Source organism: Hippocampus bargibanti, linkage group LG10 (assembly GCF_051943395.1).
Source record: "Hippocampus bargibanti isolate YZ-2025 linkage group LG10, ASM5194339v1, whole genome shotgun sequence".
NCBI lineage: Eukaryota > Metazoa > Chordata > Actinopteri > Syngnathiformes > Syngnathidae > Hippocampus > Hippocampus bargibanti.
In genome coordinates, this window is record NC_142743.1 from 13,737,763 (window position 1) to 13,761,143 (window position 23,381).

At 42.1% G+C, this 23,381-nt stretch overlaps 1 protein-coding gene across 2 annotated transcripts in view; it reads right to left on the bottom strand.

Annotated features, from left to right (window-relative positions):
- sorbs2a (sorbin and SH3 domain containing 2a) overlaps positions 1 to 23,381 on the bottom strand; it is a 43,582-nt gene that overhangs the window by 14,976 nt on the left and 5,225 nt on the right. For both annotated transcript variants that reach the window (XM_089005514.1, XM_089005513.1), the window contains 14 exons: positions 15,277 to 15,333; positions 14,669 to 14,758; positions 13,701 to 13,727; positions 13,500 to 13,618; positions 10,645 to 10,992; positions 8,844 to 8,970; positions 8,282 to 8,457; positions 6,278 to 6,344; positions 5,282 to 5,332; positions 4,998 to 5,211; positions 4,812 to 4,926; positions 3,728 to 3,799; positions 1,360 to 1,416; positions 887 to 936 (listed from right to left, as the gene is read on the bottom strand). In XM_089005514.1, the coding sequence (XP_088861640.1) occupies positions 887 to 936; positions 1,360 to 1,416; positions 3,728 to 3,799; positions 4,812 to 4,926; positions 4,998 to 5,211; positions 5,282 to 5,332; positions 6,278 to 6,344; positions 8,282 to 8,457; positions 8,844 to 8,970; positions 10,645 to 10,992; positions 13,500 to 13,618; positions 13,701 to 13,727; positions 14,669 to 14,758; positions 15,277 to 15,286 (1,523 nt within the window). In that variant the 5' untranslated portion in view covers positions 15,287 to 15,333. The remainder of the gene's footprint in view (positions 1 to 886; positions 937 to 1,359; positions 1,417 to 3,727; positions 3,800 to 4,811; positions 4,927 to 4,997; positions 5,212 to 5,281; positions 5,333 to 6,277; positions 6,345 to 8,281; positions 8,458 to 8,843; positions 8,971 to 10,644; positions 10,993 to 13,499; positions 13,619 to 13,700; positions 13,728 to 14,668; positions 14,759 to 15,276; positions 15,334 to 23,381) is intronic.

The window sequence follows — 23,381 nt, forward strand, 5'->3', positions numbered from 1 at the left end:
ATTTAAAATCAAAAGTTTCAAAATGGCTTGCTTGATGATAAAATTGCTCAAAAAATTGAAAAAAAAAAAAAAATATATATATATATATTTTTTGGTTTCCTGCAAGGTGATGCTGATATGAAATTTGCACCAAATACTAGCGTATATTCTTAATATTTTCCCATTACAGCAACTGGTTCTATGCAACTGCAAAAGAAATAAAAAAGTATTGTTGAACAATTGTATTATCAAACAAAGCAAGCCATTTTCAACACTTTTGATTCAAATAATAAAAAATAATAAAATGTGGGCACTTACCAGTACTAGTGATTAGTGGAAAAATGTGAAATAAGTAAATCAATAAACAACTAAAGAAAATAGCAGACTTTCTGTGCCACCTTCTTTCTTTATGGGTCAGCCTCAAAAATGTATTGAACTGACTCAATGGGCAGAATTTGAATGAAATGGTCTCTACACATGGACATTTTGTTTTTACGGTGGTGTATAGACGACTTCTCGTGCTCCATTAAAAAGCCGCATGTGAGCTATCTATTGGGAACGACTCAACCGAGTCACCGCATTCTATTTTTGCTCACTTGAGAGTTAATAATCAGGATGAAGGAAAAAAGGGAGAGGGACCGGGAAAGGATTGAGCAAGGAGGGCGGGGGAGGAAGGGCAAACTCAATATTCGGTTTCAGATGGCAAGGAAGATAGATAAAACTAATTATTTAGACTTATGTGAGAAAATAAGGGCTGATATACACACCCAAATGTCAACAAAAATGGGAAGCAAGAGCAAGGACAATCCACTCAATCTGACCACGCAGCAAGTGATGTTGACAAGATGGGGGAGGGGCAAAATAGAGGGGGCGTGAGAGAGAAAAAAAAAATCAAAAAGGGGTTTACCTTGCGGGTCTTTCAGGGGGCTTGTCGGCAGGAGTGACCAGCAGGCTTGACTGGGAAAAAATAGGGAAAAAAAGAGAAAATAAGACAAGCTGATGAAGGGCGGAAACAAAAGATGGAGCGACTCCCGATTGCACTGTGGTCAGCACGCGCCTCAGGGGGGGTGTCACACTAAAATGGCTCCCCCCTGCCCCTCTTGGCAAAAGGGAGACGATGGTTCCGCGTGGTGCACAAAAACAAAGCGCGCTTGGCGCTCTGTTGGGCCACTCTGTAGAAATGAAGGTGAATTAGCGAAGGAGATAAGGGTGGTTGTGTGGGAGGGGGGCAAATGTTGCCTCAGAAACATGGATTGGAACTGGAATGGACCTAAATAAGGAAGTATCATCAACACTGGACAATTTATAAATAAAGACAACTTGTGTTGTTTTTGTTATTTTTGGGGTTGCAATTCTATGATCATCACACACGTTATTTACCTCGATACGATGGCGAGCCGAGACGTCTGGATTATAATCCAGTCGTTTTTTAGGAGGCTTGAGCGGCACAGCGTGGGAGGCAGGAGGATGAGAAGCAGGAGGAGGTAGAGGAGGAAGAGGAGGTGGAAGGTGAAGATGGGGTGAAGGAGGAGAAGCGGCAGCGGTGGTGGCATCATTTGGGGTGGAAGAAAAGAAGGTGGAGGGGAAGAAAAAAAACGTGGAGAAAAGTGGACACCTATTAGAGAAATCAGATATTTATATTTATGCATGTATTAATCGCTAAATCCCAGACGGTGCGTGGACATTGAATGGTCACTTCATTGGGGTGTGCACAAGCAACCTGATCCAAGTCTAAATCTAATACTGGAGATGCATGAAATATTACGCTTTTGTAAATAAAACAAACAAACAAATAAATAAATAAATAAAACAATTAATACATTTTTTGTTCTTTTGACTTCAAGATGGCACCGCGAGCCTTTCCAGCTCCTTTCCAGGAGCTGCCTTTCCAGCAGCTCCTGTTTTTTGTTTTTCTACTTCTTCCTTTCCTCACTTTGCCGCTGTAAAATGTAAATTTCTCCACTGTGAGACTAATAAAGGCCAGCCAATCCAATCAAATAAATAAATAAACAAAGAAACAAATCAATAAATCTCTAATTTTGGATTGAAAGTCAAAATTTCAAGTCATTAAATGGTTTAAAAAACTTTCAGTCTTTGTCGTATGGCCACAATAAACACATTGTGATGAATTGGCATCTTTTCATTCTTCATTCTGATTGGCTGAAAGGAATCACATGGTTCAGGTGAACAACTATTCCTTGTCTTAAAAATTGGAAATCAGTCCTCTGTAAAAGGAGCTCGTTGGACACAACTCATGAGATGACCAGTGAGAGCATATACACACAAACACGCGCACACACAAAACGTATTCATGCGGTGTGAGTGATGTAAGAAAAAAAAGAAAAGAAAAAACAAGTCAGTGTGGTAAGGTGGTATTACAGCTGACCTCCATTAGTGGCAATAAATCCACCAAATTGGTCTAGAAAGCACTACACAAATCTGAGTGCGCAAAATTGCTTATCTGCGCTTTAAAAATCTGAAGATCTATTTTGTATTGTAACATTCACACAGAGCAGCGATACAAGGACTTTTTAATTTCAATTATTTGTGATGTGAATGTTTTGCTGTCGCTCTACGTCGCACTCCTGCACTGGCTACAGCGCTGACTCGAGTGGATTATTTCGACTGATGGGGGTTTTGTTTTGTTTAACTGTGTAGCCCTTTTCTGAAATTTTCCACGATTCCGTTTCAAAATGTTGCTGCCATTCCCGAATTTGTTTGGGTTTTGTTTTTTTCCGGCAGGAGCTGCGTTCCAAGCTTCGGTTAGACCTCTGGCAATGTTTTCCCCTCCCACAAGGTGGCAGCATTTATCTTTTGTACAGCCGCCCTCACTTTCAAGCTCGGATAACTCCAGACCCATATAACTTAGGAATTTAGGAATTAACTCTTTTTTTCTGATGATAGAAGAGAGTGTAAGGTTTCTTACGCTGTACTTAATGTTTATGTAGTCCCAAAATTCAATATTCTGTGGGTCCTGCGTGAGTGAAAATGAAAAAAACCCTGGCACTGGAGTGAACACATTTTTGCACATCCTCTGGCAGGCAAAGAGTTAAATCAAAAGATGGGAAATTGACAGACTATCTTCCATCTGTACTCCCTCCAATGTTTGTAACCCCCTGATAGCAAATGATAGTGGAAAGCCCGCTTGGAGGCAGCGCGAAAGGGGAATCAGGCACTAGTACGACTCGCGCTCATCTTTTGAAATTCCGCTGTATATCTTTTTAGACCTAAGAGTCCTGTAATTTGGGTCATCGACGAAATGCTCTTGTGGCGGGTGGTAATCATTACGTGTAATCATCGACTAATGGAAAAATGACAGGATTGAGTCTCCATATGTCTCAATGCCTGCTTACTTGAAAAAAAACATCAAATAAAATCCAGAAGACGGTTTACGAGACAATTGGTGAGTATAGAAGAGTCACAGCATCCAACACACGACTACATCATGCCCACACAGCTTGCCCCACCCAATCTATGAGAGCATAGACCCACACACGCGCGCGCGCACACACACACACACACACACACACACACACACACACACACACACACACACACACACACACACACACACACACACACACACACACACACACACACACACACACACACACACACACACACACACACACACACACACACACCATACTGCATATACAAAGTAACAAAACAAAAAAAACTCAGTGCAGAGACGCCTCGAAGGCAAAAGAGGGATCACGAGTAGCTAGGCGGCCTATCGCTAACTTACCGGGCGGCCAAACTCCAGCTCAGAAAAGAACTTATACCAAGGCTCGTTCTCTAAATCTATGTCATCATCAGTCTGGAAAAACAAAAAAATGTGACAGTGGGAAGAGATACAAGAAAGTAGGAGAAGGAAGTATGGAGAGAAGTGGGGTGGATGGTTAGGGTGGAACATGTAGAAGGAGGTGGACAATTTGTCAAGATTTGGAGTGCAAAAGAAATTAAGCCCTAGTTCAAAAAGTGTGTTAACAAGTACAGTTTGGTGGCGAAAGGACAAAAGATTGGAAAAAGCAATTAGAAACGAAATTCAAGTTCAAATTTTGTGGGCTTTCAAATATGAACGGCTCTGTCGTGCATAGACTGTAAATTTAACCTAAAATGTAAACAGCTGGATACTGAAACGACACGGTAGACGGATGGGACTTGATCAGTTTTGTGATTAAGACATAAGATTCGCCGTTAAATTCAACTGACCTACATTTGGAATTAGTTTGGTGATCTAGAGTTTCACAATTATATTTAAAAAATTGTGAGGTCCTTGTAATGTGAACAATTTGGTGTTTGAAAGGTTTGGAAATTTGACCTCTCAAAAAAATGCAAACATTGGAACTGAAAATATTTGTGCTAAAAGACGCCAAATTGAGACAATAAAATTCCATGGAACTATTACAATCATGGGGAGGGAGGGAACAGACTTAAAATACTAGAAATTTGACCCAAATTTTGTGGGCAATTGACCAAGAATATGTTCTTGGAATTTGTGTGGACCAACAGTTTAAACATCCAAAGATTGTACTTAAGAGCTCAAATTGTCGTATAAGGACTATTGGAAACAATAAAAAAAACAATTTAAAATGTATGTTTTAATTGTTGTCCAATTGGTCAAACTAATGTATTGTTCTTTCGTTTAAATGACAAAAGGTGGGCATCTTTTGTCTGAAATGAAAGAAAATTCAAAAATTTGGTGAAAAAAAACATCCAATAAATTGCAAACTGATTGATTCCATTGAGAAAGTCGCGTGGACAAAATTCAAGCACATTTTTTTGATATCATGTAAAATATAATAAAGAATTTTAAAAAACATACTTACAGGTCTTTCGTGCTCTAAAATGGAGGACTTCCCTGGCTCATACTCGAAAATACTCCTGGGCTCGGCGCGGTACTTTCGCGTGTCCACTTTCCTTTCGGGAGGACCCCATTCATTCCTACACAAGAAGAACCATGAGAGCACCGGGAAACTCCAAAAATTAACATGAGGGGGTGAACATTTTCTCACATATCTGGAGTGTGTCTGTCACGGTCGCTGTCTCTGGCCCTCAACTGTAGCAGGGAGGGGGCGGGCGGCGGCGGCGGAGGCGGTACGGGCGAGGGATCCCGGGCGACGATGTGCTGCCCGCTGTTGTCAGAAAGGCTCTTGGAAAGTGGCCTGTACGTGTGCGTGCGGGGGGCTGGGTGGGCCAAGGTGGCACCGGGTCGGACGCCGTAGTCATCTGGTCAAGATACAGAACATCATTGGACTCAATGATTGTGACGATTAATAGCCAATAACGTAAAACTCACCGTTGTTGACGATGGTATAGGTTGCACTGTAGGTGTCCGAATAGTCGTCATCTGAAAAGTAGAGATGAAAAGAAACCATCACCGGTGACAGATTTTGAAATGAGCATTTCGTGAGGCCACTGTTGGTGAGGAGGGGGAGCAATGTGTCCTAAAATACGAAGTAAAAACAAAAACATAAAAAGAAACCTAAATAACAACTTTTGAACTGGTTAAATGAAATGAAAATAATCGATATATATTTTTTATTATTTAGGTAGCAGAATTTATAACGACCAAATTTGACCCTGTGGGTTCTTCAGGGTTCATAACAAAATTTGACAGATGTCCCTGAGAGCTTTTGCTTTGCTTTTTCCATCAAAAATGAAGAATTTCAGAGCCCCTTTTAACAAAAATGAAAACAATCTTGGCTTTATTTGTGATGTGCTCTACTCCAGCCATGACATTCTCTACTGGCACCGCTATATTTATTATTGTATGCCATCCAACACCCCCCCCCCCCCCAGTCTCATTTCCCTTCCACCAATGTACACACACTTTTTCATGCCTTGATCAGCCAGCTGTGGAGAATTCAACTTCTCCCACGATTCCACTTTTCGAGATAAAACGGATTAAAAATAACCCTTTGGCCTTTTTTTTTTTTTTGCTTTTGAGGTCAACAGTGAGCCCATCGAGGCATTTTGCACATCATCATTTATCGGAATGAAAGATTCGCACACACAATTATGCAATCGGCGCATTTCTAGCCCGAGCAGTCAAGAACAAACAAGGCCTATGCTGGACGTTGGCTGTCAGAAGCTCGAAATGGGAAGTGTTTTTTTTCCCAGAACGGATTGTTTCTTATGAGCGAGTCCTCACCACCTGCCTAATGAGTTCTGGCTCGGTGCTGTGAGGGTGGAGGAGTTCTATGGCGGGCTCGAGGGGGAGGCGTCATTAACGAGAGAGAATTCATCACACAATGAAGCTTTTTAGGGTCACGGTACAGTCAAGTTAACCTACCCGCTTTGTGGACCTTGTGGATCTGTTTGAACATGGTTTTGTACCAGTCCTTGGGCCGATCAACCGTCTGTGTGGAGAGAGGACAAAAAAAATGTTAGCATAGCAACGTTTATCTTGTCAGCATTTTACCAAGTGGCGTGTGTAAAAATGTCTGACGAAGGACTCTGGAACTCACTTCCTCCCAACATTGATTCTCTTCTCACCTTCAAATGCCATCTCAAAACCCACCTATTTAAAATTGCATTTTCTGTGTAGCTCTCTCTCTTGTTTTTTATAATTGTTGTTTATTTATTATCGTATCTATGCCTGTCTGTTACTGTAAAGTGTCATTGAGAGCTTTGAAAGGCACTTGAAATAAAATGTATTATGATATATTATTATTAGGGGGTGTTCTGCTGTAACTTTCTATTTGGATCAATGCATCTACAGTAAAGTCTCGTTATATCGATATTCTCGGGAGTTAGAAAAAATGTCCGTGTCATTTTGAGGCATCAGGGGTGGGAAATGTCGCACCCAAAAAAGGCAGAACATGGCGACAAAGCCGTGTAAGGAATTAATCAGCTTGTTTCCACAGGCTGATTAATTCCTGATATGGAGCTTTGTCACCCTCTTCTGCCTCTTTGTGGTCCTACACAACATTTTCAGACCAAAGTAGAGCAAAATGCATTGACGTGATGACGTGATGGAAGGACTGTCCTTTTTTTCGGTCAGGGGCGTTCCTTCAGTGACGTAACGTACGGACTTGTCACTAACTCAAAACCAAGAGTTCCGGAATATTCAGCACGAGTCTTAAAACGTAAAATATATCTATATGCGGTGGAATCTTGTAAAATACGCTCAGTAGAAGTCATTTGAAGACATTTTACAAATTATGGACACAACTTGTCCGGAGACGTCGGTTGTCCTTCAATGTTGCCTTGATTCACTGGCAGTAAAACAATGTGTTTGGCCTTGTCTCAATAAAAAAGAAAGAAAGAAATGGAGAGTGCTGGCCGGAGCATGTTAGCGAAGAGTCTAGGGGCTATTTACCACTTCACTCTCCACGGTTACCAAATAGAGAGGTGGCAAAAATGCTTGTGTGCTCACAATAGATCGCGTCTGCTTTTTCTCCAAGACTCCTCATGTTTCCTTACATCATTTTCTCAGCTTGTTATTGATGTAAATATTATCCACCAAAAATTAAAAAAAAGGCTTCTCAGCGAGGCCTTAAGTGGACAGAGCACTAATCGGCTCTAATCTTCGACAGAAATTGTCACAATTGTGAAGCTACCAGTCAAAATAATGTCGTTACCTCTGGCGATGGCGCCGCGTTGGAGTTCCGAGTGACTCAACTGGTGAGTTTGTCGAAACACAATTTTGGGCTTTTGACTTTAAAACAAAACAGTTTAACATCAAACCAAATGTAATTCATTCGCTGCCATTCCGGAATTTATTTGGGAGTTGAAAATATGATGTACAGCGCCATTCCTGAATTTGTTTGGGTTTTGTTTTTTTCTTGCGGGGGGTGCCGATAAAGCGCTGGTCGGACCTCTGGCAATGTTTTTTTTCCCTTCCACGAGGGCGCAGCATTTGCCTTTTGTCCATGTTAGCGCTTTGTTCCAGCTTCAGCTGTCGTTAAAGCGCTAGATAAATCAATATGTATGTGTTGCATCATATTTTGTACAGCCGCCCTCATTTCAAGCTCATATAACTTCAGACCCATATCATTGAGGAATAAACTATTTTTTTCTGATGAAAGAAGCGATTCTAAGGTTTCTTACGCTGCAATGAATGTTGATGTAGTCCTAAAACTCATTATTCTGTGGGTCCTGGAATTTGAGTGACAATAACAAAAACCCTGGCACTGGAGTGGACACATTTTTGCACATCGTCTGGCAGTGAATGAGTTAAACAAAAGATTATCCAAATTATTTTTGTTTCATTTTGATTTTTTGGAGAACTTGTTTACCAGAAGTGTGACTCTTTGGGTTGTTGACACCAATCCCAATGATGTGAAATGCTTACTGTGCGGATGGCAATGGGAATGCCCGACTCGTCCACGGGTCCGATGCCTTCGTAGTGGGGGGCTTTGATGAAGGACACCTTGGTTTCTTCCTCAGAGAAGCGGGCGATGGGCACGGTACTACTAAAGCCGGCGTTGCCCGAAAGGACAGACTCTCTGGAGAACGCCTCATGACCTTCTAGAACACAGAAGAGAGATAATACATAAATTGTCCATCCGTCTGTTTGTCTATTTATTTGTTTTCATGTTTATTCATTTATTTAATTATTTATTTATCTATTTATTCATTATTTAAATTTATTGCTCCATCATTTCATTTTACAATAAAAAATACTAATATTTTGAGGAAGGGGGCTGTTCAATACGGAAAGTTCATTTGAGTTACAAGCGTGTTCACAGAATGAAATTGAGTTGTTAGTCAAAATACAGTTTGTGTAAAAAATCCTTAAAAAGGAATACAATTTTGTTTTTAGCTTTTGTAAAGTTTCTTTGAGTGTGACGAAAAGCTCTTTCAAATAAAATGTATGATTATTATTATTAAAATTGAATTTCTAAGTATCAGACCTGAACTCTGGCTCTGCCTTAGGAGTCCCGAGCATAGCGAAATGGGCGGCGGCGGGTAAGACGGTGGCGATAGTGGCCTGGTGGCATGCCCCGTCCCCCCGTTCATGGCGTGAGAGAGCACCTGGCCCTGCGTGGAGGTGGACCACAGAGATTAATCAATAAAAGTGGACGTTGTATGATTTGGGTGAGCTCTACGATGGGGGAGGGGGAGACTGATTCTGGGAGGATAGTCATAAAATGAAACAGTCATGGTCAACTGACAGAAAGGTCTGACATTAGTTTGTTGAAAAGTCAACACACAGTGGACCCGATGGAAGGCTCCTCCGATAGAAAAGCTTCCATCTCGGCTAGACAGCGACAGGTTATTTCACACTAAATTGGCATTTCAAAAACAACATTTTTGTCAGTGGTGACAACATTGCTAAACTGTGAGTCAAACCCGGGTATAGTTGGACTTCTGTTGGCGGGAATGAGCAAAGAAAGGTGCTAAAAGCTGATGGTTTGGTGGAAAACATGTTGGGTATGCTGTATTTCCTCAAATAGCACTCGGGAAGGGTTTTTATTCCACAGCAGAGCACAGATGGAATTGGTTTTCAAGGGAGATATGGCACCTAATTGAGAGGAGCCCTTAATTTGTTCAGTTTTCTGCACGGGTCCAGTTTTAGGTTAGGTTGGTGCTTGATTAAATTCCCTCAAATTTTAGAATTCTGTTCAGTGAGGTAGAAAATGAATCAGGAACTGATTTGGGAATTTCAGGGCGTTCGGGATATACTGCCGCACTTGTGACAGGAAGCAGTAAGACCGCATCGCTAAGCGTTTTCACACTAAAAGCCGTACATTTTTTTCATTAGCTAAGCATGTGCCTTATAGTGCGCATTATAATAAATAAATGCGCTTATAATAAACATTATGTATGAAAAAAAAAAAATATGTCATTCATTGAAGGTGGGCCTTATAGTCCGGAAAATATTGTATTTTGACAGGGAACAAAAATGTCAGAATATGTTTATTGATCGCTGACATTTTGCTGATTCGAAGTAATTTGGGGTATGGCTATGCTTGAGGCACACTGGGGGGTGCGGTCGGTATTAAGGAGTACATGATAGGTGTTCATTTGGTAGTAAAAAAAAGTAGTCTGCTTGCGCAATCAGATGGCAAGAAGGGCTGGCTGTCATTGCAGGTGCGACGTACGTGCCGTATAGCACTGGTATCAAAGTCAAGGCCCGGGGGGCCGAATCTTGCCTGCCACATCACTTTATTCGGCCCGCAAAAGCAAATTCAACTTGTGAAATTCCATCCCGCTTGCTAAAGTCCAAACCAAAATTCCAAATTGTCCCATGTAAACCACGATAACGGTCATTAGTCTTGACTTCTGATGTGTAAACTAGTTATTGATTAATTTGTTGTGCGCTCTCGATGTAATATGTGGAAGGGATGAAACATTCTAATGGGTTCCCCAAATTCATAGCGGGCCCTCGAGAGGAAACCATCTCTACAATGTGGCCCGCGGCAAAAAAAATGACACCCTGGCCATATAGCTTTGTTGGTTTATGAAATTGCGAAACAAGCTGAAAAAAGAAAGGCATGCGTTACAATTGGAGCGTTACACAGAGAGAAGAAGAGAGCAGAGCTTTCAGTGCAGAGGTGTTGCCATGACGGGGCTGTGGGCTCCAGTCTGGAATCGAGCAGGTAGTTTAGAACAGGTAAAAGCGATACATAGCGGCGGCGGCGGAGCTAGCCGAGTGTGTTGGCGGAGCGTTTCTGGGTAAATGCGGCGGTGACTTGCTGGGGTAATAATTACGTTAGTGACACTGGCTGTTAGCGCGTCGTCAGGGCCAGCAGCAGCGGCAGCAGCGGTGGCGGCAGTGAAGACCGAGACGTGGCTGAGGGTGGGCGACGGCGTGGGCGAAGTGCCGGGCGAGTCCAGGCTACAGATCTGCAGCTCGTCAAGCAGACCCGCCGTGGAGGAGGAGTAGTGGCTGAGAGCCGAGACCGTCACGGGGGAGGCGGGGGGCGACGCGGTGACGGTCGTGACATACGGGCTGGGTGACAGCCCCTTGGACATTAGGCCCGACGGGTAGTCGAGAGATTCGGAGATGTGGCTCGGAAAGGGGGGGTGACGTGCTGCCGAGTCGAGGGAGATGGAGCCCTGGTGGATTAGGAAGGAAGAGAGCTTAGTGGCCTGGCTCGTTGTGATGCCCTGTCACAAAAAGCATGAGTGGAAGCCCCATGACGCCGTAGCGGGTCTTCATTTATTAATGCTGTGGATGGAGAAAGCTTTGTTAGTCCAAGTGCAAATAAACTACATGGACACAAAGATTGGGCCCACCCAAAAAAAATAAAAAGTCACCCACGGACAATTTTGCTTTTCTCTGGTATTCAACCGGACAGGTTCATCGTTGCGCAATACACAAGTGAAGCTGAATTGAGTTTTCATCATTCAGATATTTTCTATTTCAAGGACGTTGTAACGGTCGCTGCGGTTGGACTGAAACTAGAGATGAATTTCATCTTGGTGTGCGACGGGACACGGACACTATTTTACTGTCACTCAACAGAGAAAGCTCACGCTGGATGGAGAGCATTACATCATCAGGAAGGCAAGAATATGTAATTTGATTGGTCGGGAGTGTCAGATGGGGCTGCTTTTTGTATTTTTTTTTTTTTTTTCAATTTCCATGACTGGAAAATTACATAATCATTTTCCAGGTTTTCCAGGACCCTCCCTGCATGTTACTCCATATAGATCAGTGGTTCTTAACCAGTGTTGCGAGAATGCTTCATAGGGGGTGTGTGTGGATACCCTGGGGGTGGAAATGTACAATTTTCAGGGATAATGGTCGGGTAACCGCAAAAAGTGACACATTCTGGAAATCTAGAGGTCATTGTGTTCATTGGCATTAGGGATAATGCTAATTAAGCCTTCCAGCTCTAAAGTAAAACAATTATTGTTATTATTATTATTATTACTATTATTATTTTATATGTATAATATTTTTTATTCATTTATTATTTGCATTTTATGTTATGTTTATTCCTTTTAATCGTATTTTTTGTAATCCTGAAAAGCATGATTTTGTTGTCAGTTATGTAAAGAAAGAATAAAATACATGATGGTTTTGTTACATAGATAAAAAATGTTCTTATCCTATGACTGCAAAGTGTCCTTGAGAGTTTTGAACAGTGCTTATAAATTAATTATGATTATGATATCAATATTGTTTTTTTATCAACTCTGGAAGTGGGTGCGAGACCTGGTTGGTGAATTGAATGCGATGCGAACAAGGAAAAATGTTAAGTAAGAACCACTGACATAAATGTGACTTCCATGTTTGTGAAAAATCGACGTATGTAAGATTTTGCAAGGTCGCATTTTGTACATGGCAGTATGGGCGGCATTTTTGTGAGATCAATGCTATTTTAGCAGCGCGTCATGAAGGCCGCTAGACCAAATTTGGTGGCAACGTGTCTCGCTCAAAGGTACACTCAAATTCGTAAAGGCAGTAGACATGTCGAGATCCGCGTTGACACTTCTAATTTTTGTCCTGTTGCCTAGCTTTTTAAAACTCTGTCAATACCATCTCACTTTACAATGGATATTGCATTTTCTTAAAGATATGTTAACCATTAGCATTAATGCCCAACACACAGTGTCCATGTAATGTACTTCCCACTGGCTTTCACACGTCTGTAATGCACAACAGTGGGTCAGATGAGCTGCTCACACATGGGGGAAAAAGAACCACAGTTAGTCGACTTGTATGGCGACATCAGTTTGCAAAACCAAAGAGCAATACACCAGACATATCATACAAATGGATCCCCCCCCTCCCTTTTAGGGATTTTTCACAAAGAACCCAGCACAGGTTGGAGATTGTCCAATGAACAAGTCAAAATGTGTTGCCCTTTTGTTCCAACTTGATGCTACCCAGGCAATGTCGTTTTAGTGATCTTTGATTGAATTGGCGCAGTTTCTTGTACCAACAGCTCGGCAGGAGACGGTCTAGGTGGAACCGCCGGTGGAGACTTCAAGAGGTCTTCAGATGGAGCTAAAGCTGTCGCTTGGGTCAGGATTGTTGCAGGTTCACCTTTCTGGAACAATTTGATGGCGAGCGAGGAGGTCCTCGTAGAGGGTTGAGGAGGGGTAGTAGGGCGCTGTGTGGGAGGAGGGGGCGAGTCGCTAGCCGTGGACTGAACGTTAAGGTGTTCGGGGGGGTCTGGGATGGTGACGGGAATTAGTGACAGGCAGGAGACCTTACGTTCTTGGACTTGTGTGTTAGCCGAAGCGTCATTTGGGACATTAGTGACAAGTTGAAGTGAGTTAGCGCTGGTTTCCCTGTGCGAGGAAGTGCTACTAAACGTGTAGGATTCTTTTAAAGACGCTTCTTCTCGGTGGGAGAACATTAGCTTCGTTCCAGGATTGATGTCGTCAGCTAAAAGAGTGAGTGGGCTGCAACCCGATGGGTTAGCGCCGGTTAGGGTGAAACGGAAGCTATCACTTCGTGAAGGGGGAAGGGGTACGTGACTCTCATTCTTAGGAAACAAATTGAAGTATCAAAAAATAAATCAAATAAAAACAGCATGATCATCGTCACATTCCTTGATAGACAAACATCCAAAACTCCAAATGTCTAAATAGGTTTGGAGACGTTTTACCTGAGACTTTCTGTCCTGAAGGTTGGGCCTGACGCTGCGAAAACCTTTGGCAGCCAGGGAACAGCTGATGGCGTCGCCGTTCTTAAGGCCATCGGTTGCACTGCGGGACCGCCAGGATCCTAAAAGTTGGGTCGGTTTCATGGGGGTCGGGAGGCAACCAACTCGATCCAAAGTGACACAGACGAAACCCAAAAGACTTACCGAAGTCTGATGAGTGAGGGTCGCTCCCTGGGGGAAAAGTATGACAAGAAGTGTAAGCAAAAATGTGAAATGGTAGAAGGAAGGCGACTCCAATGATTTCTCGACAAGTGGCAGTTTGGCAGATGAAGAGGCTTCAAGCTAATTGTTGCCTGTCAAAGTCAACATCGAACTAAGAAAATTGACAAGCCTCAGCTAACCTTTTGGGAAGAAGGATTTCCTCCCCACCCACATAATCTACACAGCTAATCGTAAGCGAGCTCAGACGGAAAAAGGCGTGAAATACAAAATCTAACATACAGCATCTGTCCGAACATACCCGCTAAAAATGTTCGGATGTACCGTTATTAGTAACTCGAATGTTCGTAGGTTGGGGAGCGTCTGTATAACCTTGTTTATCAGTATTATTATTATTTTTTTGGGGGGAGATGAACAACTCCATTGTTCCCCATTTTAATATCATTTTTAATTACAAATATGACAAAGGTCACTTTCCATATTCTAAAAAGACATACATTCTATTCACTGAAGAATGTATTTGTTCTCGTCAACCTAAAGTCATCTGGGATAGGTTCAAACGCTATGAAAAAAATAGATAAGTGGATGGTAGTATTAGGAGAAAAGATGAGAGGGAGATTGCAACTGACAAATGCCACCACAGAATCAATGCATGCAATGTCAACGCTGGGATGGTGTGGGGTGGTCCAAAAAGGAGGACATCGCAACGGGGTGAAGAATGTCTGCCTGTTGGGAGTTTAATGACCATTGTGGTATGATTTCAAGCTAAAAATAAACCTTCACCTCCAGAGGTTGTCCAAATGGGAACAGAATAACATTGCAAAAATAGAAATCATAACATTAGCCTAGAAGCAAGATCAGGACGTGAAAACTAGCTTGACTAATGGTGGGAAATATTTTATGGTGGGAGTCAAGGGGGGGGGGGGCGACTTGGTTCGTGCAAGTGTCAATACCTGAGACTAGATTGGGTGAGCTCTGGACCCGCTTCATGGGCGAGAGCGTGAGCGACACGGCAACACTTTTGCGAGCACATCCGCCAGTGTCTGAGAACGTCACAGATCCAAGGGTGGTCACATGCGCCGCCATGCATGCATACAAACACACAAACGCACATGCAATAAACAAAGCACGTGCAACATGTTTTATAAAGAACAGGCTATGGAGGGGTATGCAAAACAGGGCTTTCTTCGAGTGGGGATTAGGTGGCGGTAGGGGGTGGTGGTGGTGGTGGGGGAACAGATCGAGCGCGCCAACTCTGTCAGGCTCCCGGCGCTGTAAGCAACCTCAACATTGGCAGACTGTGCGTGTGTAGATAAAAAAAAAAACCAAAAAAAAAAAAAAACAAGGCGCTCATCAACAGCGGTATCGACGTCCGCTTGGGAAGATCGCCAGGTTGGAATTTTGGAAAAGTGTTTGTGGGAGGGTGTAGCAGAGAGCAACAGGTTCTGCCTGGAAATTTCTTTGCACTTGATATGCAAGAGCAGACGAATTATACTTGCAAACGACCTGACTTGGAAAGAGGAGATATTTTGCTTCAAATGAATGACATTTTATTGCGTACCTGTATTCATGTTGAAGCGCACGTCTTTGAGATTCCAAACTGGGTTGAGACACCGTACTGCAAAAAAAGAAAAAAATATATATACAGTGATACCTCAGCTTACAAACACTATAGCTCACGAACTTTTCGCCTTACGAACATTAAATTCGTGAGAATATAATCTTGGCATACAAACCACTTTTCGGCGGACGAACCAAACCCCACAGCGCCACGGGGCTGGCGGACTAGTTTTGAGTGCAGACGTGGTTTGCTATTGAGTGGAGTACTTTTGCTATGATGGGACCGAAAAAGACCCCACCACAGGCTAATGTTAAGCCGAAGAAGACACAAAAGAAAATTACGGTCGAGCAGAAGAAGAAGATCATCGAAAAACACGAGCGAGGTGTGCGTTTGTGTGACTTAGCATACCAGGACCAGTATGCAAAGTCGACCATTGCTATGTTTGGCTAAGGGTGTTTCTGAGTTGTCTAAGCAACGGTCTCAGGCAATAGAAAAGGTTGAAAAACTTCTGTTGATTTGGATTAACGAAAAGCACCTAGCAGGGGAACGTGCGAATGATTATTGCTGAGAAAGCAAGGCGACTTCACTCGGATATCATCAAGAGGCAACTACATCAACGACCATCACAAAGGTAAATAAAACAACTTTATTATACAGTACAGTTTATTTCTTTAATTAGAAGACAATACCACATTATTATACATCAAATAATGTATATTATGTGTAGTTTTAAAGCTTATTTAGTCAACAATTATGTTTTATCGGGACCTGGGAATGGATTATTCTCATTTTTAATGGTTTCTTATGGGAAATAAATGTTTGGCAGACAAACTTTTCGCCTTACACACACACTTTCTGGGAACCAATAAATAATAATAATAAATATAATAATACATTACATTTTAAGCGCCTTTCAAAGCTCTCAAGGACACTACAGTCACAGACAAGTATAGGTACTATAATAAATAAAATACAATCACAAATAGAATGCAATAAATAAAATACAATTATAAATAGAAAAAAGAGAGAGAGCTAGACAGAAAATGCAATTTTAAATAGGTTAATTAAGTTCGTAAGCTGAGGTATTACTGTATACATATAAAAAATAAACAAAGGTTGTTTTTACAGTTGCGTGAAAATTGTTTTACATAAAAAGTGTGGTGAATTTACAAATGACCTTCAAATCTGCTTTCGAATAACAATATTTTTTTTTTTTTGTACAGTCAAATCTGGGTTTTCGAACGTCTCGGTTCTCGAACAATTTGGTTTTTGACAGAAAATTTCAGGTTCTTTACACCTCGGTTTACAACCGAAAATGGGTTCTTGGCCAAACGGAGCGCACCTGAGAGCACCACTCAACGACCCTCCACTTCCTTAGACGTCACTTCCCGGTGATGCATCTCATTGTGAATGAGGCGTTATCCTAGTCTAGCATTCCATTGTGAGCAGGCGTGTTTGTATCATAATTAAAAAAAGCAGACATTGATTACATTGATTATAATAGGAATTGTATCGGTTTTTGACCAAATCGGTTTCAGAACAGGTTTCTGGAACGGATTATGGTTGAAAACCCCAGTTTGACTGTAAAAACAAACACAAATAAACATAGCTAGAAGGGAAAAACAACCAGAAATTTTGGGAGATCCGACAAAAAATATTACTTTACCTATGTCCCGAAATATAATTATTTTTTTCATTTGGCAATGAGTCGCTTGTTTTTTTTTTTTGTCGAGCCTAATCAGGACTGTTAAGCCTCGATGGCTTTCATAGTTATTTATGCAGCAGGTGTCAGTTTTATGAAATAGATGACACATAAAATACTAGAAGAGGAGTAAATAATATTTTTTTTAAGACTGCGTCTATATCAAGCTGTGTTGTTGTAGGATATTTTTTTTCAGCCTCCGGAGAGCTAATCTTCACCTTCACGCGCGTCCGTCGTAAATCAATCTCCAAACACCCCGCGCGCACGCACACGCGTGGGCATGGACTGGGTAAATCATGAGTCTGGCGTCACGAGCTGTCGGCATCTGAATGATGGTCAGCTTATAAACGGGATCGTGTTTCTTGGGGACAGATCTGCGGCGTCACAGCAGCTGTGGCGGTGGTGTGAATGTTATGGCTGGACTGACTGTGGGGTGGGGCAAGGCGGTGTGGGGTGGGGGACACCCGCTGAGTAGCATAAACACACCTTGTGAAGTTGACCAAGCAATATTTTGGAAAATTCAGCTCCCAAAATCAGTTTCCGTTTGCAACTAGAAAGTAATCATGAAGCATGATGATTTCATAACTTTGCTGCTGTGAAATGTAAATTTCTCCACTGCGAGACTAATAAAGGTAAATCCAATCCAATCCAATCGTGAGTTGACCCACAAAAAAAAATGTCTCAAAAACACATATGTAGAAAGAACACAAAAATTAAATTTTTTGGATGGAATTTTGTTGAGAAAGTCACCCTTCATTGAATGTTAAAATAATTTTGCAACTTTCCAAATTTGCATGATACGGAAGACAAAAATTTAAATTGCAATTTGCAAAATGCATTTTGGCTACTTTGTTTGGTCTGAAAACTTCGTGTTGATCCGTGTTGATGGCGAAATTAGAAGGAAAACACGAATGTCACGTCACGAACAATGGGGCGGGACTTTCTGAAACTTGCCAACTCTGGGGTCATTTTGAAGTAGTTTTGGGACACTTTAACTCATTATTATTGGTGTTTTGCATTTGACTAAAAATATCAGCCTGCGTGTTTTGGGTATTTTAGATGCTATAAAACATTTTCCTGATGTCAGTGAGGAAACAAAAAATGGTGTCGGTTGTCCTTTAATGTTCAAATCAGTTTGGCAAGTGCCAAACTGATTTGAACATTCAAGAACATTAAAGATAATTTCACGGATTTCCAAATTTGCATGATCCGGAAGACAAAAATGTAATTTTTTGGATGGAATTTTATTGAAAATGTTGCCCGTGATTCAATTTTAAGATAAATTTGTGAATTTCCAAATTTGCATGATCCACAGGACAAAAACATATTTTTTGGATGGCATTTTATTGAAAATGTCGCGCTTGATTCAATTTCCAGATAATTACATGAATTTCCATATTTGCATGATCCAATTTTGTCACTCCACTCTGAAATTTGAACCTCGTATCGTTTTTCTTGTGTCATTGTATGTAAGCGGAATTGAACTTGGATGAGCCGCCGTAACGCTCAGTAATGCGATAACCCAACCTCACAAGGTCAAAGCTTGACCAAAGTACATGTGAACCTAAATTACACCAGATTTATTTGGTAGCCCAGGCCTATCTTTGTTTGGACCCCACACACAAAAAAAACTACCCACCAAAAACAGCTTCTTCCCCCAAGCCATTAACTCTTTGAACAGTAGCCCAAATGGAACTGCATAGTGCCTCTTTGCAATTTTTTGATGATGATACTAGTGCAGCGTGATCGACCGGAAACAAATTCCTTGTGTGTTCGACATATTTGGCAATAAAGATGATTCTGATTCCGAAACAACCGCGTTGAAATGAACAAAGGCACTCTTTCCTTATTTGGAAACGTTTTTCTTCCCGTCGGCTAATTCGCAGAACTGCTGAGTCTCTGAGGGCATTCATGTCACATCCCTGAAGGACGGAAGATTTGACGAGGGGGCAGGGGGTCCTCGGTGATATCGAGCTGACATATTTTCGGCGGGTGCACAGGAGCGGCCGCGACCGTCGGAGCTCCTCGTTAGCCGAGTCTTTAAATACGCTCGCTGATGAGCTTAATCTGTTGACATCCTTTGAGCAGGTCTCGGTCTGAGACAAGGCACAGGGGGGTCAGGACCCTTGAGGCTAGCTTAACTCCCTTGTTCACTCTCCCCTGCTCTTGACAGAAATACGACAAACCATCTGTTGAGCGGTTTAATTTGCTAGCGCTAGCCGATTGTTGAAGCCTTTCGACGAAACGTATGAAAAAAAACAGTATACAAAATCGTGATCAAGCGCGCTGGTGCAAACGTCTGCTTTTCATCAGGCTACCGTTTTGAGCATGTGCAGCTGAACAATTTTGGGTTTTACAGTTTCACAGTTATTACGCTCATGGATGATTATGCATGCTGGCCTTTTTGGAGGTTTACCGAAATTTAAATTACAGTCACTCGATAAACCAAATTCAAACGGCGCAAAAGGAACTCAGTCTGCTAAGTAGAAACAGCGCACTCCAAGACTAAGTAGGCAACACCCTTTTTTAATCTGAAACTTTTGGCATAGTCATACAATGAAAAGGAACTCAGTCAGCGAAGTAGAAACAGCGGACCCCAAGACTAAGTAGGCAATATCCTTTTTTTATCGGAAACATTTGGAATAGTCATACAATGATATACAGAAGTGGTATCAAAGTCATATTTTGCCACAGGTCACGTTGTAGTCACAGTTTCCTCTCGGGGCTGTTATGAATTTGTCCAACGACCAACGGGGGGGCGCTGTCGGCCCCGCCTACACCTGCACAGGTGCTGGTCGTCCCGATCAGATTGGCGACCAGCGGGTAGCGACGTCAGCCCTGCCTGCAGCCTCGCAGGTGCTGGTCGTTTAATCATTGACACTTAAAAGGACACCCGGCACGATCATCCGGTGCCGGTTCATTGTTTGTTTGCTGCTTGGTTGCTGCATGCATTGTGTATGTCTTTGTTTAACCTTGGCGGACTTTTACTTTTGGTCTTCTTTTGCTACTTTGTATTTTTTTCCATTCAGCTGATTTTGATGTTTTACATATTGTTCCTGCTGACTTTATTGTAATACAATTTGTCAAACAACCTCCTGCTCCCTCCTGCCTGCTTTTTGGGATCCGCACCCGCCATCACCACCTTGCAAACCGTGACAGAATTTGGGGAAGCCATTCAAATGTCTAATCCACTCCACATATTACATATAAAGCGCACGACAAATTAATGAATAACTAGTTTTCAAATTTGAAGTAAAAAAATAATGAGTGTTATTGTGGATTATATAGGGCAATTTGAATTCTTAGTTTGGTCTTTAGCAAGCATCATGAAATGAGTTTGATTTGCTTCTCGGGCCGAATAAAATGATGTGACGGGCCAGATTTGGCTCCAGGGCGTTGACTTTGATCTGTGATATACAGTATGTACAATATAGTATTGCAAATTTCCCCATTGTAGGAGGAAAAAAGGTTTTCTGATTCTGACATAGCTGTATGAAGATGTCGTAGCTAGTGAAATATGCACCCCCACTCCCACTTTTTTTGCGAGAATAATCACAATCAATGGAAGGTCAAGAAGAATGATGACCTCTTTTGCTACTTCACACTTTGAGTAGCGCAGCCTCTGTCAAACATTTCAATATTTTTTTCCTGCCCCCCCCCCCCCCCCTACACACCTCCCTTTTCAGGATTCCACATAGTAAATGTTCAACCACAATGCAATGCCAAGTATGCGAGCCCCGAGCTGGCATTTAAAAGTCGACAGCGACAAAACAAGGCGGCGAATATAAAGTAGTCAAGCTGTCACCTTTAACGACAAAGACGTCGCCTCGCCGATGCCTGAAGCTTCACGCAGTTTGAATTTGAGAGAGAAAATGTTCAGAAATGAAACCACTTGATGTGATCTGGACTGCTCTTCTTTTTGATGTTTTGGGAATTGTTCATTTTTAGGAGAATATTTTCTTTGAACTGTGAATATGTTAAATTGGGCACGGTTCAGTTCGCGAGTTGTGCTAATCCTATACTAATTAATTTTTCCATCGGCATTCTGTAATATCCAAATCTGGTACAACCAAAACACTCCAATGATCTCCTTCACCTTTTATGTCGACTGCCACTAGTTGAGCAGTCGGCACGCTCAACAAAGTTTTTTTTTCTTATCTGCATTGTTTGCTCAACCTCGCCACTCATTAGCGAAGCCGATACACTGACCCGCACCCGCCCGCCGGCCGGTGCCTCCACCGCTCGCAAGCGACAACAGCGGTCCGTGTGTTGGTCGGATTGTGTCACGGCCGCCGCTAACGAGCTACGGGAGCGCTAACACAATTATGCAATGACAAGTCTCTCTCTCTCTCTGATTCTTTCTCGCTCTCTCGAGTCGCGGGCACGGAAGAAAGACAGGATTACGTGTGACAGGTTGAGGCGCCCTGTCGTTTCTATACACGGCCGTGCACAGCAGAAGAGAGGGTGAAGATCAAAAACACGGACTGTGCATGCGAACTGCAAAAGGGCAAAACAATGAATTGGAATTTGAATGGACAAGAATGCAAGTTTCAAAGCAGGTCCTACTTGGTGGACTTCCAAATAAATTCTAACACTGGTTGCCTTGTTGCACAGCAAAAAGAAAGAAAGAACACGCCCTGCCAAAATGACGAGGTTTAGGGGAAAAAAAGATGTCTGTCGAGAAGATAGACTGGCCAGACTTCACAATAACTAATGTTTGAAAAGATCAGACAGCTCCCGGCTGCCAACAACACGCCGTCAAAGTGCAGACAAAAGACAAACGGGAGGTACATGTTGCCGAGAGACCTTTGTATTAAAAAAATAAAGAAAAATAGCCTTAGTCTTAAAATGGCTGCAAAATAACAACAAAAACTCAAGCTAGTCTTTGTCTTAAAATGGCTACCAAAGGACAACATCGTACGTTGTGTCAGTCTCAACATCACAGCAAGGTGAACTCTGTCCATGTGATGTGTACAGACAAAAAAGGGGTGTGGATCTGAACAAAGAGATGCTGCTACTCCAGTAAAATCATTATGTCAAATTAGTTATATTTCCGGTTCTGTGGCGGCCATCATGCCGTTTGCCTTTGGGATGGCTAATGTCCTTAAGTCATTCACTCCCATTCCCGAATTTATTCGGGAATTGAAAAAGCATGACGTGGAGCGCCATTCCCGAATTTGTTCGGGTATTGTTTTTTCTTGCAGGTGTATGTGTGTGTGTGGGGGGGGGGGGGTGCCAATAAAGCGCTGGTCAGACCTCTGGTAATGTTTTCCTTCCCAAGAGGGAGCAGGACTTGCCTTTTGTAGAGCTGCCCTCATTTCCAGCTAAGATAACTCCAGACCTATATAAGTTAGGAATTAACTTTTTTTCTGATGAAAGAAGAGTCTAAGGTTTCACATAAGGAAGTCGCACAGCATTCATTTTATTGAGCAGTAGAACATTTTTCGGGAAGGGGGAGGTGGGGTTGAAAACAATTCCCCTCGCAGCAGTTCTATTTACGTGCTATTCCGATGAGACTTTGCCTATTGAAGCCCACTCAAAGTGAAGGCCTATCAGCGGCATTCCGCACGCATGGTCCAGATTCCCCAGGTAGCGGCGTTAAGTGTCCACTACGGAGATAAGAGCGACTTGATTAGCGGAGGGTGCTGCTATATTTAACGTCGTTAGATAAAACCCTCGGCCCTCCAAAGAGAGTGCAAAAAAATAAAAATAAAATGGAGTAGGTTCCCAAAGACCCTTTTGGAGCCATTGTCCAAGTCGGGTAGATCCCGCAGGTTTCAGTAAGTGACTCGCAGCTACCGTCAGGGCTCAGCGTGACTGGAGAAAATTTATATTGCCAAATTTTAAATGGTTTAAAAAAAAAATGGGATTTTGTTTATGACCAGAATGTTTTTTTTAAAGATCACTTTTATTAGATCGAGGGTCACTTCTTCATAAAATAAGACCATTAGCAGTGGGTGATTGGGCATTACATATAAGAAATATTGCAAATGTTTTTATTTTAGGAGAAAAGCATATCCCAGTACAAACCCCGTGGTGGGTGTGTAAAATCAAAAAGAGGGCATCATTTTTTTAGTCTGCAACTTACAATAGAAATAACATAACTCAACATTTTTTATTCGATAATAAAGGTTCATTAAAGTAATTTCATATTACATGTAAACACATGTATATCGCTACATTTATTTAACATATTATCCGGTGTATAAGGCGCACCCAAAAGCCTTGATTTTCTTCCAAAGATGACCCTGCGCCTTATACGCTGGTACACTTTATATATTGAGCCACAACAGGTCTCGCAACGACTGTCATCAGCCACTGACGCCATTTCCCCCTGTAGAAGTAGTGCGTAATCCCAGCCTGTACTGCAGCACCTTATAATGTGGTGTGCCTTATATTGGGA